The sequence below is a fragment of the Lacerta agilis genome, chromosome 4 (assembly GCF_009819535.1).
Source record: "Lacerta agilis isolate rLacAgi1 chromosome 4, rLacAgi1.pri, whole genome shotgun sequence".
In the NCBI taxonomy this organism is placed as follows: domain Eukaryota; kingdom Metazoa; phylum Chordata; class Lepidosauria; order Squamata; family Lacertidae; genus Lacerta; species Lacerta agilis.
This window is the reverse complement of record NC_046315.1, coordinates 356,122-373,187: the sequence shown is the minus strand read 5'-3', so window position 1 is coordinate 373,187 and position 17,066 is coordinate 356,122. Positions and strand designations below refer to the sequence as shown.

Here is a 17,066-nt window from a genome sequence, read left to right as displayed (position 1 = left end):
GCTCTCTTATAATGGCGTCCAGCTGAGAGGTGTCAGAACTGAGTCCCAGTGAGTTCCACATGGAAAAAAGATCTGCATGCAACTGACCTTCAACACAGGGTAACTCATGGAGAACTGTACTTGGAGTGAAAGATAGATGAGCACAAACTCTGAACTGGACTCTGCTAATAACAAGGCCAGTGGAAGTGACAATATTTAAAAATTTTAAATATTTTTAAAAGATGATGCTGTTAAGGTGCTACACACAATATGCCAGCAAGTTTGGAAAACTCAGCAGGGGGACTTCCGGTGTGAGCGCCATTCTGAGCAGTCGGGAGCTGTCTCGGCTCCGAGACAGCTCCGGTGTCTTCGGGGATAGGAGCGACCGCAACCGTGCTGCGGGCTCCGTTAAACCACGGAAAGAGCGTCCCGTGGTCCCAGGATTCTAGCGGGCGCCATAGGTTCCGACCCTGCTCTCAGGCAACCCTTGTAAAAGGGAAGCTTGAGCGAGCGGGGCTCCGGGACGGTGCTGAAGAAGCCATCTCTAACCGAAGGCACGAAGCAGCGGGAACTGCCGGATTTTGAGCGCTCCGCTTTTCCTCAATCTGGACCTAAAACAAGGACTCTGTATGTACGGAGCTCAATTCGAACCTAAATGCTGAAATTTGGCTTACGGAGAGAGATTTAAAAGGAGGAAGTCTTTCCCTCTCTGACAGCGGCAAGATCAAAGTAACGTCAATGGAGCTGGAGCCGCTTAAGACTTGCGTTAAAGTTAAACACTGATTTTGTATACTTTAGAAAACCCTGTTTGGGGGGAAGATTGGGAGCTTGATTTACTTCTTCTTGCGGACTATAAAGTAAAAGGAGAGATACCGCTATCCCTCTGGTTAAGGAGTCTGGGTCAGGCAAGGAATGGCGGCTTTGGTTTGGATTGTGCAGCTGGAAAAATACTGAGACCCCATCACTTCCTGCCTACTTAAATCCCACGGTGTCCCTGAAGTGCTAGACTTAACAATGACACCACTCCAGGAAAGAATTTTGTTTGAACTGCAACTACTTCAACAGAATGTTTTAGACAAGTTTGCCCAGATTGGAGCAACTCTGCATAACGGTTCTATATACCCACTCAATGGAAAAAATGTTGATCCAGAGGATTTTACTGAAGGGGGGGATACACAAGGCAGAAAACAAGAAAGGCTTCCCTGGCGTGAGAGGCGGGGAGCCCATAGTTTGGACAGTACAGAGAACCCCTGAGGTGGCAGCCCAGAGGTTCGAGAACAACAATCATGGAAAATGCAATACGGAGCTGAGAGTGGAGGGAAGATACTTTGTGATAAAGTTGCTGCAACTGTTCATCAGGAAGAATGCTACATTCTGGAGGAGAGAAAGCTACAATTGAAGGAAATAACAGAAGGAAAAGAAGCAAAACTGAATATGAAGGAAGAAGAAACTGGACTGGGGGAATGTTGGGGGGGGAGACCGGTGGGGGATGGGGAAGGTAAAGGGAAGGGTGATGATGGATCATAAAGAAGGCTGATCGCCAAAGAATTGTTGCTTTTGAATTATGGTGCTGGAGGAGACTCTTGCATGGACTGCAAGAAGATCAAACCTATCCATTCTGAAGGAAATCAGCCCTGAGTGCTCACTGGAAGGTCTGATCCTGAAGCTGAGGCTCCAGTACTTTGGCCACCTCATGAGAAGATAAGACTCCCTGGAAAAGACCCTGATGTTGGGAAAGATGGAGGGCACAAGGAGAAGGGGATGACAGAGGATGAGATGGTTGGGACAGTGTTCTCGAAGCTACTAACATGAGTTTGGCCAAACTGCGGGAGGCAGTGGAAGACAGGTAAGATAAGCCCTGAGACGCTCGTTTATCCGGCCTGCGGTGACCCCCACCCCCACCACCTGCTCTCACCCACGGGGATCCACTTCCAGGTCGGTGGAGCACTGGAAATAGCTTGTGTGCATGAGCATGAGCCTCCTCCATGTGCACAAACGCTATTTCCAGTGCTCCTCCAACCCGTACGGGTGCATACTCCCCCACCCGTCGCTGGAGACACCGGCCCGAGGCAAGAAATGCTTGCTGACCCCTGCCCTAAAGCCCTGTTTCTAGGGCTAGATGGGCCATTGGCCTGATCTCACTCATCTTATGCTGGACTACAAAGCTCTTAACAGCTTGGGATCAGTTTACTTGAGAGATTGCCTGCCCCCATGTGTTCCCAACTCAACTGCTTTGATCTGAGAAAACTGGCAGTTACTGGTTCCACATAAAACACCTGCACTTATGAGCACTCAATATTTTAGTGTGGCAGCACAGGTAGAATTTGGAACTCCCTGCCTGTTAACACCAGACAGGCACCTGCACTACTCCCCCCCCCCCTTTTTTTTCTTTTTGGTGCCTTCAAAAATAAATACAGCAAATGTTTGTTTAGGCAAGCCCATCCAGACATGTAAAATGTGGACATGTATTTTAATCTGCAAGCTCTGGTGCTGAGTCAGCTTTTCAAAATCCTTATTTCTTGGGAAATGAAGAAGTCGTCTTTTGCAAAGATTCATGGAAGTGGTCCTCCTTTGCCCAGCTGGACCAGTATCCCCCTTCCCCCCCCCCATTTTTGGAGGCATGACCTGCTCTGAACTCTCTCCTCCTCCGCATTGCAGGTCATGCAGTCCGGGGGGGGGGGCACCATGTCAGATGCTCTCCAAGGACCAAAGCATCCTGACCAAGAAACTCTACTTTTCCCCGGGACACTAAGACTGAGAAAGTGCCTCTTCCTGCCCTTTTCCAGATGCTGTGGTGGGGGGACAGAGTCTTCTTAGCCAGTGTGATTCAGTCACGGCCTTCTTATACTGTAAAGACTGCTTGGGGCAGCCCACCCTCCCGGATCGTTCTCCCCAGACCCTGGCCACCCTGTTTCGGATCAGCCCCGGGAGTCCTCACAGCTGCAATATGGGGAGCGTATAGCAATGGCCTACTTTACCGGGTTGTTGTAGCCACACAGGGCTGCTGAGCATCCAAAAGTGCCTGACAAATGTGGAGCCTTCCTTCCACTTCCTTGTGGGGAACAGCTGGAGTGCATCAGGAGGAGTCCCTCAACTTCGCTTTCTTCTCTCTCCTGCGGCCAAAGGGGCAGGACGGGATTGCCAGATAGGCAGAGTAGGCCCTGGAGGGGACACGGGTGGCGCTGTGGGTTAAACCACAGGGCCTAGGGCTTGCCGATCAGAAGGTCGGCGGTTCGAATCCCCGCGATGGGGTGAGCTCCCATTGCTCGGTCCCTGCTCCTGCACACCTAGCAGTTCGAAAGCACATCAAAGTGCAAGTAGGTAAATAGGTACCGCTCCGGCGGGAAGGTAAACGGCGTTTCCGTGCGCTGCTCTGGTTCGCCAGAAGCAGCTTACTCATGCTGGCCACATGACCCGGAAGCTGGACGCCGGCTCCCTCGGCCAGTAAAGGGAGATGAGCGCCGCAACCCCAGAGTCATCCGCGACTGGATCTAATGGTCAGGAGTCCCTTTACTTTTACCTTTAGAATAGGCCCTGGCCCTTTTAGGGTCCCTGTGACAATGGATCACAATGATTCTGATTTGATCTTAAAAGAAAATGACAATCAAACCTTCTTAGTTCAATGTTATTCCAGGGGGTGCATGAGGCCCGCCTCCCCCCATCCCAATTTTGACTGCCTAGAGGCCTCCTTCTGCAGGGTGTAACTGCCCCATGAACTGGCCTCATCCTGTTTTAAGCCACCCAGGTGGGGGGCCACCCCTGCCTCCTGCAGGAGGGAGTTCCTTGGTTCAACTCTGCACCCCAAAAGAAGCACTTTCTTTTCTCTGCTGCTCCTCCCTCTCCCAACAGTCTGGATGGATTGCAGAGGTGGGGTTTTCCGTTTCATTTCTTGCGTTTATCTGACTCCAAATGTATGTGTCTGACTTCAGCCTCTGAAATAACCTGCCTCTGTCTTCCACGAGATGCCCCTCACAGCTGGCATTTAGATGCCCCTAAATCACATTCAGCAGGGAGGGCTGCTTCCCTGTTGCTCTTCTGCTGGAGGTTTCGAACTCCTCTCCTCACTGGCCCCGTTGGCCAACTCTCCCTGGAATTGCGCTGAGAGTTGCACTTTGATGCACCTGCCATTGGGGGGGGGGGTCTGGACCGCTGCTCTTCTTGCCATTTTAATTTTTGCAAACCATCTATTGGAACCATTCGGTTCTCTGTGGAAACCTGACTTCTCAAAAAACAAGAGTGGCAGTACTTCAATGTTGTGCCAGGGAAAAGGTTAGCACTGAATTTTGTGAGAGCGCTGGGGGAGCCAGGTACAAAAAGGGTGCCATGGTGGGGGGGGCTGTGAAGGCTGGCATAACACGGCATTCGAGAGGGAACATCCGAGACAACTTTGCTCTTCTGTAGCAACATCTGGCCCTTTTGACTTGATAGAAAAGGCAAGGAAGAGGTCCCATAAGGGAGCTGCACAAATTGGCGCATGTGAAATACTAGAAGACGCAGAGACCCAGCAAGGCTGAAGGTTGGATGATTCGGGACAAACAAAAGGAAGGTCTTTTCCATGCAACATTAAGAACCCTCTGCTTCTTGCTTCTGCCATGCTTATGGGTCTCAGTTCCCCACACAGGAGGGGCTTCTGCTTGCTGGTTCCCCCAGGCACCTGGTTGGCTCCTGGGAGAAGAGGATACTGGGGCTCATGTTCGGTTCTTAGGTTCTCGTGCCAAGAAGTCAGGAGTCCTTTGACCTCTCCAAGGAATTGCCATATCCATCAGCTCCCTCTTGGCAAACCGAGCAAGGCTGTCCCCACCCTGATGTCTCCTCTTTGCACCCCCCAGAATGAAGTTTATGTTGGAGCTTGAAAGCCTCTCCACCCCCATCCACTCCCAGCTCTGTTTCCTTCCCTGCAGCTGGCATGGCTGGCATCAAGGGTGCTTCCCAGCCCAAGGAAGGCACACGGCAGAGAGCTAGCCAAATATAACACTCTTGGATCTGGGCAGCTCCTCCCAGGTCTGCGCTCTAGGGAGCAGCTGCAACAACAGGGGCAGCTCTCCCTCCCTCCGTTTATGCGCCTCACAGCCAGAGACTGCGCCTGCCTGGAAGCTGCCTCTGCCCTCCCCTCTTCAGTCCCCTCCTGGTTCTGGGAGATGGAGGGGCAGGAGAATGTGGGGAAGCCCCTGGCCCTTCCCTGGCCTGGCCTGCCTCTTCATCCTCTTCCCCTGCCTCCGACTCTTGCCTCCTGGCTGGCTCAGTTCCCCACAAATCACTGCCCACCCTCTCCAGTGTCAGACTCCAGCCCCTCTTCCCGTCAGGCGCAGTCCACCCAAGATGACGGGCGTGAGTGGCCAGCACCCCTTCGAACCGTGTGGCAGCCTTAAAACTTGCAGCACCACCGCCGCACAGTCCGAAGGGGTGCCGGCCCCTCGCACCCACCATCTTGGGTTTGTGCGAGCAGCCGGCACCCCTTCCAACTGTGCGGCGGCGCGGCAAGTTTTAAGGCTGCAGAGCGCTGCAACCATAAAACTTGCCGCGCTGCCGATCGCAGGGGCAGGGCACCGCCCTGAGTGTCACCCCCCCAGGGTGGTATCCGGGGCATAACGCCCCCCCTTCCCCTTACTCCGCCCCTGCTTCCCGTGTAGCCTCCTGCCAATCCCTGACAGCAGGGCTTCATCTTCTGCCTTCACTGACCCCCCCCCCTTTTCTGCACAGAGGAGGAGGTCACCCCTCCCCTCCCACTCCAGCCTCCTTGCCCTGGCAGATCTCCCTTCACCCCTCTCTCCAAGACTCAGAGAGAGAGACATCAAAAGGCAGCTTCAAGGGGGAGCCAAGAAAGGGAAAGTGTGAACAGGCCCCAGGCCAAGCAGGCGCAGAGCCCCCCAGGGCATCGGAGGAGAATCTGTTTTTCTTTATTGCTATTCCAGGAGGTTCCCGTCTCCCCGCTCAGCAGTCCCTCCACGTCCAGCTGCTTGGTCTGCAAGCGCAGATCTCCACTCCTCCGCCCCGCAGCGTCTCTGAAAACGTTGCTTTGCCCAATGAAAGCCAGCGCCTCCCCCCCCCTCCTCCCACCAGCAAAGAATTATGGCTCTATTTATTGCGTTCAAAGCCAACCTTTTTCCGCCAAGGAGCTGAAGGTGGCGTAAGAAGGTGGTTCTCCACCTCATTTGTATCCCACAACACCCCTGCGAGGTAGGTTAACCGAAGAGGCAGCTGGGAGGGGAACTGGGGACCAGGAGGAACGGGAAGGACGAGAGAAACTGTAGTTCTCAGAATTCTCCCCTCTGGGATCATGGTGGGGGGGGAGCGGTCAAGGGGAGACTTTGTGCCACGAGGGGGCACCTGGGGAGGCTTTGAGGGAGGAGCGCCACCCCCCCCCCCACGGCTCCCAGCATCCCTCCCCCGCTCGGACCCGCAGGCAGCACTTACCTGACTGCCGTTTGGCCAGGTAAACAACCACCTGTGTCAACAGCGGGGGGGGGGGCGGTCAGGTGCCTCCGCCCCTCACCCAGCAAACACAGCGTAGGTTTTCTGGCTGGGGGCTGCTGCTGGGAGAGGCCCCCCGCCCCCACTCTCGAGGAGCCCGAGTGCCAGCAGTTCTGGCCCGCGCAGGGGTGGGTTGGGGGCTCTTTATTGCCCCCCCCCCTCCGCACCGCGGCTGGCTGGCTGGCTGGCTGGAATCTGAGCGCCCGAAAGACCAGGGAGCCTGGAGATAAAGGCACTCTGCACATGCCCTGGGGCAAGAGATGCGGTCCTCGTGTGGAAAGCGCCTCGCCACCCCGGAAAAGTGTCCGTTGCCCCGAACTCTGCTCATGCTCAGGGGTGAACCTCGGCGCCGCAAAGCTGTTCCAGAGCGGAGGGAATCCCTCGGCCCTCAGTTGTGATTCCCTGCACTGCAGGGGGTTGGCCTAGACGACCCCTGGGTTCCCTTCCAACTCTGCCAGCCTGTGATTCGACTGCGCTCCGCCCCCGCCGGCGGGGCATGTGCAGAGCGCCCCGCCTGCGCAGCGGACCGCAGCTCCCGGGCGCAGCGAGGACCCCCGTCCGCCGTCAGGGGGCGCTGCTCGGCTGGCGGCGCTCGGTGCCAGGCGCGGGGTGGCAGCAGCGCTTGAGCCGGGCGGCCGGTGGAGGCGGCGGCGGCGGCGGTGGCTGCAGACGCGGCGGCGAGCGAAGGGGGAGGAGGCAGCGGCGGCGGCGGCGGCGTGCGAGGAGGGGGCGTCAGTCTGCCTGGGCTGCTGCCCGCGACGCCACGCCGGTGGGCGCCCGGCGCGGAAGCTGGCGGCGCGGAGGAGCCGGAGCGGACGACCCCGCCAGGGATGGAGGCTCCGCGCCACTTCAACGAGTCGCTGCTGTGCGGCCGGACCGGGAACGGCTCGGCCGGCGGCGCCTGGAACGGGACCGGCGGAGGCTGCGACGCTTCGCGGAGACCCCCGCGCGGAGCCCGAGGTGAGGAGGAAGGGGAGCCCGCCCAGGTCATCGGTGAACCGGGACGGCCCCCCCCCCCAAAAAAATTCCACCTTCTCTGCAGCACCGGAGATCCTAATGCAGGAATCCACCCGCCACACACGCGCGCGCATCTGGGCCGCGGAATTCCCGCGCCCACCCCGCAAGATCCCCCTAAAGGAGAGGGTGGGAGTCCCCATCGCCGTCCCCCCTTTTTCCCGGGACACCTCCAGAGGGGAAATGCAACATACACAACCGCAACACGTTCCTTCGGGACCCCCTCGCGCTTCTCACATGGGAACTCTAAAGCGCCCCCCACCCGCGATTCCACACAGCCCGAACGGGGCTGGGGAGGGTAATGGACTTTCCCCTCAGCATCCTAGAGGAGACCCCTGTCACCAGAAAACAGTGGGGTGCCTTTTGATAGACCCCTGTTTTCTGGTGAAACCCCCAACCCAACTATTTGGAGCCTCCCCAACCCAAGCCCATGTTTGAGGCAGCGGGGGAGACGCCCTCGCCTCCACGTGGTGTCCCCTTCACGTCCCTTTCCCACCGTCGGCCACTGGATCGGGTCCATCTCAGTCCATCTCAGTCATTCCCTCCGGTCCTTGGAGGACTTCGGAGCATGCACAGAGTTCTTTTGTGGCCTGGGTGCTGCCGTGTCCCTCCAGGTTTGACCCCTGGCATCTCTTCTCTGGGTGGCTTCTCTCCTGCGGGTAAGAGCATGGGCACAGTGCCAGGGGCCCTCGAGTCCTGCAGGGAAGCCCGAAAGCCGGAAGTTGTGCGCAGGAGGGAGAAGAGGATGATCTGGGAGCCAAGGCGCAGGAGAACCGTGGAGGGAGCTGGGAGACCAAGAGGAGATGGGAGAGCCATCTTCTAATATCAGAAGGGCTGTCCCCCTAGAATCCTGGAATCGGAGAATGGGAAGGGACCCCAAGGGTCCTCTAGTCCAACCCCAGCAATGCAGGAATCTCAGCTTAAGCATCCCGGACATGTGGCCACCCAGACTTCAGAGTGGAACTCCGTCCCTTGAGAAGCTAGACTGGCTCCTTCCCTGGGAGGTGAAGACCGAGGGAACTTTGAATGAAAGGGTTGGGACCCTGCTGGTTTCATTACAATTGTAGGACTTAAAATAGCTCAGATAGATATAGATAGATAGATAGATAGATAGATAGATAGATAGCTTTTTTCTGGGGGGGGGGGGTGCAGAGGGACACATATCCCAAAATATTTTGTGACTCTAAGTTTGGCCTCATTAAGGGGCAGTATTTCAATATGAGTAGGAAAATGAGCTGTATAGTTAAAGCTATGGTTTCCCCAGTAGTGATGTATGGAAGTGAGAGCTGGACCATCAAGAAGGCTGATCGCCAAAGAATTGATGCTTTTGAATTATGGTGCTGGAGGAGACTCTTGAGAGTCCCATGGACTGCAAGAAGATCAAACCTATCCATTCTCAAAGAAATCAGCCCTGAGTGCTCACTAGAAGGACAGATCCTGAAGTTGAGGCTCCAAGACTTTGGCCACCTCATGAGAAGAGAAGACTCCCTGGAAAAGACCCTGATGTTGGGAAAGATGGAGGGCACAAGGAGAAGGGGACGACAGAGGATGAGATGGTTGGACAGTGTTCTCGAAGCGACCAACATGAGTCTGACCAAACTGCAGGAGGCAGTGGAAGACAGGAGTGCCTGGCGTGCTCTGGTCCATGGGGTCACAAAGAGTCAGAAAAATGAGAGTACCCCTAAACATTTTTTAAAGAAAAAAAAGCACTAGATAGATAGATAGACAGACAGTTTTATTCTATTAATGTTTATTTTTATTTTTTAATGACTTCCTTCCCCTATGTTTTTTGCTGTGTTTATTTTATCTGTCAGCCACCTTGAGTTCCAACAGGGAAAAAGGCAGAATATCAATAAATAGATAACAAGAATGACAGATGATGATAACCTCTGCTTAAGAGCCTCTGCTTAAGAAGGAGAATCTGCCCCCTTTCCCAGGGGAGGGAATCCCCCTGGCCAATAGCTCCTTGTTTAGTTGGAAGATGAAGCAAGACTGTTTTCTGTTGCTCCGGAGGGTAACCCCCAAACTGGTGGATTCAAAGGCAAGAAATGAGATTCCGACTAAACATCAGGAGTAATTTGCCAGTACTTACTATTATTTGACAGTGGAGTGGAATCCCTCAGGAGGTGGTGGACTCTTCTGCCTTGGAGGTTTTTAAGCAGAGGTTGAATGGCCTCCTGTCATGTGTGCTTTAGCTGACATTCCTGCATCACAGGGGGTTGGACTAGATGACCCTCATTGTTTCCGCTCCTTGGTTTTCAAACGTCTCGGAAGTCAAACGGACTTCCGGAATGGATTCCGTTTGACTTCTGAGGTATGACTCTAAGCCTAACCCCTCCTGCCTCTGAGGGGTTTCAGACAGGATGTTTGGGAGGTGGAGGGTCTGGGGGGGGGGTCTCAGAGGCACAAGCGGGGGTGCCAGGCAGTCATGCCCAGGGGTCTTCCCTCCTCTGGGGGAGGGTCGGCTGGAAGGCATGTCCTTGGCAGGGGCAGGGAGAGAGAGAGAGAGATCAGGATTGTCCCTGCACCTTCCTGCTACTCTGTATAGGTGTCACACAGCTCTCCATGCACAGAAACCCCTGTTCCGGGGGGGGGGGGGGCTGTTGGCGCTGGCACTGACTGCTCTCTCCTGCCTTCCGCTCCCATCTCTGCATGACACATCCTTATCAGCAGAAAGGTACCTTGGCAAACAGCGGCCTCTTCCCTGGGAGAAACGAGAGGAAGCAACACCTGGAGAGGCGTCCGGCAGGGGAGCAGGACGCCTGGCTCCTCTGGGATGGGTGGCATATGGGTGGGTGGGTGTCTTGGGTGGGTAAGGCCTGTCTCTGAAACGAGCCACCCTCAGAAAACTCCCAGTGGAGGCCAGCTGTCAGCCTCCACAGGTTTCAGGGCCTGGTGAGGCCTCCGTGGGCAGCAGCAGGGAGGCTGGCATTGGAGTGGCAGGGGCGGGGGGGGGCCAGGGGAGCTGCCAGCAGCTGCTGAGAGAAGGTCAGGCAGCAGCAGGTAGGAGAAAAGGGAATAACACCCCAGGGGGGTGGGGGGCATGGATATGGAGAGTTGGGCCAACTGGATCCACAACGGCCCCTGTCTGGGAGGGAGGGAGGGAGGATGGACTGCTGCAACGTGCTCTACATGGGGCTACCTTTGAAGGTGACCCGGAAACTACAACTAATCCAGATTGCGGCAGCTAGACTAGTGACTGGGAGTAGCCGCTGAGACCATATAACACCAGTCCTGAAAGACCTACATTGGCTCCAAGCACAATTCAAAGTGTTGGTGCTGACCTTGAAAGCCCTAAACGGCCTCAAAGGCACAGTATACCTGAAGGAGCGTCTCCACCCCTATCATTCAGCCCAGACACAGAGGCCCAGCTCCGAGGGCCTTCTGGCGGTTCCCTTCCCTGTGGGAAGTGAAGTTACAGAGAACCAGGCAGAGGGCCTTCTCGGTGGTGGCGCCCTCCCACCAGATGTCAAGGAAATAAACAGCTATCTGCCTTTTAGAAGACATCTGAAGGCAGCCCTGTTTAGAGAAGTTTCATGTTTAATTATGTTTTTATATGTTGGAAGCTGCCCACAGTGGCTGGGGAAACCCAGCCAGATGGGTGTGTGTGTGGAAGTATGATTATCATAATACTCCCCAAGGAAGCTCATTGCTAAAGAGCCCCCCCCCCCCGGCTGCAGCACAGAGAAGCTGCAAGCACCCTAGAATTGTAGAGTTGGAAGGGACCCCCGGGGGTCATCGAGTCCACCCCCCAGCAATGCAGGAAACACAGCCACAGAATCCCTGACCCCGCTCTCTTCTCCCTCGTCGGCAGCAGACCTGGACGTGACGGTGAGGGTGCTTCTCTACTCGGTGATCTTCCTGCTGAGCGTCTTTGGCAACGTGCTGGTGATCTCTGTGCTGGTGGCCAACAAGCGCCTGCGCACCGTCACCAACTCCTTCCTGCTCTCGCTGGCGCTCAGCGACCTCATGGTGGCCGTCTTCTGCCTGCCCTTCAGCTTCATCCCCAGCCTGATGGGCACCTTCGTCTTTGGGAAGGCCGTCTGCAAGGCCGTCGCCTACCTCATGGGTGAGCCGGGGGGGGGCGGGGGGCGGAGGGGGCACCCTTGAGTCCCACGGAGGGGGAGGGAGGGGCTGCCCTGGGTCCGAGGCAGGACTCCTTGACCCTGTTCCTCTGTTTCCCAACCCTGCGCTCCCCCAACCCCCCAGGGATGGCGGTCAGCGTCTCCACCTTCAGCCTCGTCGCCATCGCCATTGAGCGCTACAACGCCATCTGCAACCCCCTCCAGTCGCGCGTGTGGCAGACCCGCTCCCACGCCTACCGCGTCATCGCCGCCACCTGGCTCATCTCGGCCCTCCTGATGCTGCCCTACCCCATCTACACCACCACCGCCACACCGCCCGGGGAGCCCCACATCACCCAGTGCACCCACAAGTGGCCCGGGGACAACGTCCAGCAGGCCTGGTGAGTGGCGGTGGGAGGGGGGAAGAGCGCTGGGCCCTGGCACTAGGGAGCAGAAGGAGAGCCCGGCTGGATCAGGCCAAGGGCCCAGATAGCCCAGCAGCCAGGCCTCACAGTGGCCAAATACCCCTAGGGACCAAGATAGACTGCCACTGGGACTGGGGGCTCCAGGAGAACCCAAGGAGAACCCTGGTTGCCGGATCAGGCCAAAGGGGACCCGTCTGGCCCAGTGTCCTCTTCTCACAGGGGCCAACCAGATCCTCGATGGGAAACCCACAAGCAGGATCTGAGCCCGAGAGGACTCTCCTCTCCTGAGGTTTCCAGTAACTGGTGTTCAGCAGCATGGCTGCCTCTGATAGCCATCGATAGCGCTCTCCCCCTCCGTGAATTTATTTCTCCAGAGCCATCCAAGTTAGTGGCCGTGGCTGCCTCATGAGGGAGAGAGTTCCACAGACTAACACTTGTCCTGAATCTCCCCGCGTTCAGCTTCATGGGATGCCGATGACTTCGAGTGTTGGGTAGGGCAGGGTTTTTGGTGTACAGGACACCACGTCCCACAGAGCTGACGCTCCCCAAGCATGACAGGCCTCCTGAGAGGCAGTGTGGTGTACTGGTTAGACCTAGAAGGGACCAGGGTTCAGATCCCAACTCAGCCATGAAGCTGAAGTGGGATATAAATAAATACGTGAAATATACAAATTTTTCTTGGATGCATCCCTCCCCCCCCCCAAAGAAAACCCTGCACCTAGTCCCCTTGCACAGATCCAGTCATCAGAAGTGCTGGCCTCCCCAGTCAATTTGCTGGCCACAATGACATGCGTCGAACGGCATTAAAAGCACGCTTCCTCCTTTTAGCTGCTCCGCACAGGAGCCCAGTTTAATGAGTAAACCAGGCCTGAGAGGTCAGCCCTGGGCAGAATGTTGTCAATCAGACTCTAAGTGCCATCTCTTGACTTGCTGACTCACAGTCTTTTTTTTTTTTTTAATTTTTTAAAAAAGCCATTTTGTACAGAAAAAGGCAAAGACCCACAGATCAGAGGAGGCCAGAGTGGTGGCTTTCCGCCCTTTCAGACCTTTGGGCCCTCGCTTGAAGAGCGTAAGAGCCTGCTAGATCCCAGTGGCCAACGCAGTCCAACATCCCGTTTCTGCCGTCACTGAGCAATTGTCTGTGGGAAACCAGCAAGCAGGATCCGAGCCCAGGGGCCTTCTCTCCTCCTGCAGTTTCCTGCAACTGGAATCCTGGAGCATTTCTGCCTCCAGCTGGGGAGGCAGGGCAGAGCCACCGAGAGCCCTCTCCTCATCCTCCCTTAAGGCCACTGCCGGCCACCCCTGCCTCCTGGGGGACGGAGGTCCTCAGGGTTTGATTTTCTCTATCCGGAATCATCCGACACTCAGCTTCATTGAACGGCCAATTCTAGTGTTACAAGAAAGGGAGGGGAAGTGTTCTGTGCCCGTCGCAGAAAGACTGCATCAAAAATGTCAAAAAAATATAAATCCTTCCAGTAGCACCTTAGAGACCAGCTAAGTTTGTTCTTGGTATGAGTTTTCGTGTGCATGCACACTTCTTCAGAGACACTGAAACAGAAGCCACTAGACATGAAAGCTCATACCAATGACAAACTTAGTTGGTCTCTAAGGTGCTACTGGGAGGAATTTTTTATTTTTTATTTTGTTTCGACTACGGCAGAGCAACACGGCTACCTACCTGTAATCAAAAATGTCAGAGACATTGCAAAAGGGGTTGGCCGTGTAAATCAGCTCATGCTCAGAGGTCCTGTTTCTCCAACCTATTGACAAGTCTCTCCATCAAGGTGCATGGCAGGACTTGGCAATGGCCCTTCCTGGCCTGTCTGAGACATTCTTTGGAAATGCTGAGTGCCTTGGCTCCAGAACCTGTTCCCCATTCATACCCAGAAGATGCCCTTTGGACAGGCCTGCTTGGCATTGCCAGGCTGGTTTTGCAGAGGGCTGGTCCATTCAGGCTTCCCTGTGACGTGACTTGAGAGGGTCTCCAAGGGCAGCTCAATTGCTACTCTCTCTCTGTTCTGTTTATGTACTTGTGGGTGTGAGTTTACCTTGGGAACCTGGGATCGCTTTGGAAAGAGGTTTGGCAAATTCAAGGCGGAGGGTGAGGCCTTTCTCAAGGGCAACCGTCTCCCCTTCCCTCCCGGCCAGGTCCGTCCTGCTGCTGGTCATTCTCTTCCTGATTCCGGGGCTGGTGATGATCGTGGCCTATGGACTGATCTCCCGGGAGCTCTACAGGGGCATCCAGTTTGAGATGGACCTCAACCAGCAAGCCAAAGGTTGGTGTGGGGCATGGGTTGGGAAACGCCGGAGCCATTGGCTGGGGGTCGCTGGGGGTGGGCTCATTATCTAAGCCGGAGACTGGGGGGAGGCAGGGCAGGGGGTCTCTGGGCTTGTGAAGATGCACAGACCTGGATTAAACCCCCCAAAATTATTTTTGTTGAGGTGCCACACAAGACCTCTTCATCTGTACAAGCCTTCAGATCATGGCAAGAGGGACTGGTGCAACTGAGTCGCCGGAAGTTTTGATGCTTCAGAAAACCATTTTGCTGTTTATTGGGCTACGTTTTGAACCTCGTAATAAAAAAAATCCTTCCAGTAGCACCTTAGAGACCAACTAAGTTTGTTCTTGGTATGAGCTTTCGTGTGCATGCACACTTCTTCAGATACACTGAAACAGAAGTCACCAGACCCTTATATATAGTGAGGGAGTGGGGAGGGATATCACTCAGAAGGGTGGTGGGAATGGGCGATTTGCTGATAGGTGTGGAAAACCTGTTGACGACTGTTAGCGACTGCAATTGGTCTTACAGGAAAAAGCAAGGGGTGAGGAGATAAGAATCCAATGTCTCTGTTCAGACCAGGTCTCTCCGTGGTTTTAAGTTTGGTAATGAGTTGCAATTCAGCAACTTCTCTTTCCAGTCTATTTCTACTTCTGCAGCTAATGTGGGACAGCCTGTTGGCTGTGCTTGAGGAAGAGTGCCGTGTTAGAAATGTCACGATCATGGAATCGTAAGGGAACCCAAGGGTCATCTAGTCCAACCCTCAAGGAAGCAGGAATTGGAGATAAGGAACTCCTGAAAAGTGACCATCCAACCTTTCAAGTCACATCAAAGGTGGAGCAAGCTTGTTTTTTCCTGCTCTGGAAGGGAGGACCTGAACCAACCGATTCAAATCACAAGAAACCTAAACCTCAGGAAGAACTTTCTGGCAACAATCTAACGGGGGACCTTGGAAGATGGTGGACTCTCCTTCCTTGGAGGTTTTCCAGCAGAGGTTGGATGGCCATCTGCCTGGGATGTTTCAGCTCAGATTCCTGCGCTGCAGAAGGTTGACTGGATGACCCTGGGGGGTCCCTTCCGGCTCTGCCACCCCCTCCTCACACGCCCTTCCCCCTTGTGTCCCCCAGTCCAGCAGAACGGGGGGTCCGCGGAGCCCCTCCCACAGTGCGCGGAGGAGGGTGACGGCTGCTACGTCCAGGTGTCCCGCCCGGCGGTGGGCGCGGTGGAGCTGTCTGTCCTGAGCCCTGAGGACAGCGCCCAGCAGGAGGTCTCTCGCGTCAACACCTCCCGGGCGAAGCTCCTGGCCAAGAAGCGGGTGGTGCGCATGCTGGTGGCCATTGTGGTGATGTTCTTCGTCTGCTGGCTGCCCCTCTACGCCGTCAACACCTGGCGGGCCTTTGACCGGCTGGCTGCCCACCGCATCCTCTCGGGGACCCCCATCTCCTTCATCCAGCTGCTCTGCTTTGCCTCCAGCTGCGTCAACCCCTTCATCTACTGCTTCATGAACAAGCGCTTCCGCAAGGCCTTTGCCGCCACCTGCTCCTGTGGCCGTGCGGCCCCCTGCTGCCGGAGGCGCCCCCGGCCCCTGGAGGACGAGCTCACGGCCACGGGGGCATCCCTGTCCAAGTTCAGCTACACCACCGTCAGCAGCGTCGGTCCCCCTTGACCTTGCCGGAGAGCTCCAGGGGGCTGCCCCACATCCCGAGACCCTCCCCTCCCGCTCCCTCGCATGCCCTCCCCAGGAGGCTTCACCGCACGCCCCCCCCCCGGCTGTGTCTCTGGCACCCCAAACCTTTCCTCCCTGGCTCCCCTCTTACCTTGGTGCCAGCCACCTGGGAGTCAGAAACCGCCGGGGGAGGGGGGGTTGCAGAGGGGACTAAAGCAAGAGGGGTGTAAAGAGGAGCTGAGCTCTTGTGCATTGCAGGGGGTTGGACTAGATGACCCTCGGGGTCCCTTCCAACTCTACAATTCTACGATCCTGTTATTTCTGAGACAGTGCAGGTGGGGGCACTCATTGGGCCCATTCACACCTTGGCTCTCTGTTGAAAATGCACCCCACTCCACCCCCTGTGTCTCCTTTAGTCCCCCCTCCTCCCCACACCAAAAGCAGCCTCTGCCCCAGACTTTCTCCCTGCTGAATTTTGGAGTTTGCCCATCCTCGGAAAAATCGGAAAAGGACAACTGCTCTGCTTCAAAGGCCCTTCTGCTGTCTTTCCCTGCTGGACACCTTGGTTTGGTTTGGTTTGGGTTGGTTGGCTTTCTTGTTAATTTCGGGTTTTTTATGTGGATATTTTTGACGTAGGAGGCAGGGCTGCTCCGAGTGGAGAACAAGGCAGGCAGACAAGGAAACCCACACCCCAAATCAGTGGCCTCGGGTGCAGGTTTCTTGGGCCATTCCAGAAGGGAGCAGCCTTCCTGCAGCGCCTTTCCTCAGTTGTCCCCGGGTCACCATGGCCTCCCCCTAGAGAGCCAGGCAGGGGCTTCTCAGGAGGCCCCCACCCCTCCACCTGCGCCAAGATGTTTGGCTGCTGAAGGTGGAAAACAAGCTGGTGGGCCCCTCCCCCCCGCCCGCCCGCCATCCCACCCACAGGGAGCCACCTGGGCTGGCCATGGGATCTGGCTTTCCCGCTGGTGAGGGGGCCACCACCCTTGTGAGGCAGGCCCTGCTCTGACCTCTGGCACTTCCCTGCCACTCTGCACACCCCCCCAAGGCTGCTCCCCGCAGTGGGGCCTGGGGTCCCCTTCCTTGTGCCACACAGACGCCCCTTCTCACTGCATATCCCCTGCTTCTGTTTGTGCCAGACCCCCCTTTTAGCGGGGGTCGGGGGGGGGGT

At 56.1% G+C, this 17,066-nt stretch overlaps 1 protein-coding gene across 2 annotated transcripts; it reads left to right on the top strand.

The window, feature by feature from the left end:
- Positions 1 to 7,264: 7,264 nt before the first annotated feature.
- CCKBR (cholecystokinin B receptor) lies at positions 7,265 to 15,907 on the top strand. Of its 2 annotated transcripts, none has more exons than XM_033145685.1 (5): positions 7,265 to 7,410; positions 11,282 to 11,533; positions 11,674 to 11,929; positions 14,102 to 14,229; positions 15,360 to 15,907. In XM_033145685.1, exons 1-5 carry the CDS (start codon positions 7,281 to 7,283, stop codon positions 15,896 to 15,898), a joined length of 1,305 nt encoding a protein of 434 aa, XP_033001576.1. In that variant the 5' UTR covers positions 7,265 to 7,280; the 3' UTR covers positions 15,899 to 15,907. The 2 variants fall into 2 exon arrangements, with proteins under 2 accessions (XP_033001576.1, XP_033001575.1); XM_033145684.1 differs by having other exon boundaries at positions 11,279 to 11,533.
- Positions 15,908 to 17,066: the final 1,159 nt, after the last annotated feature.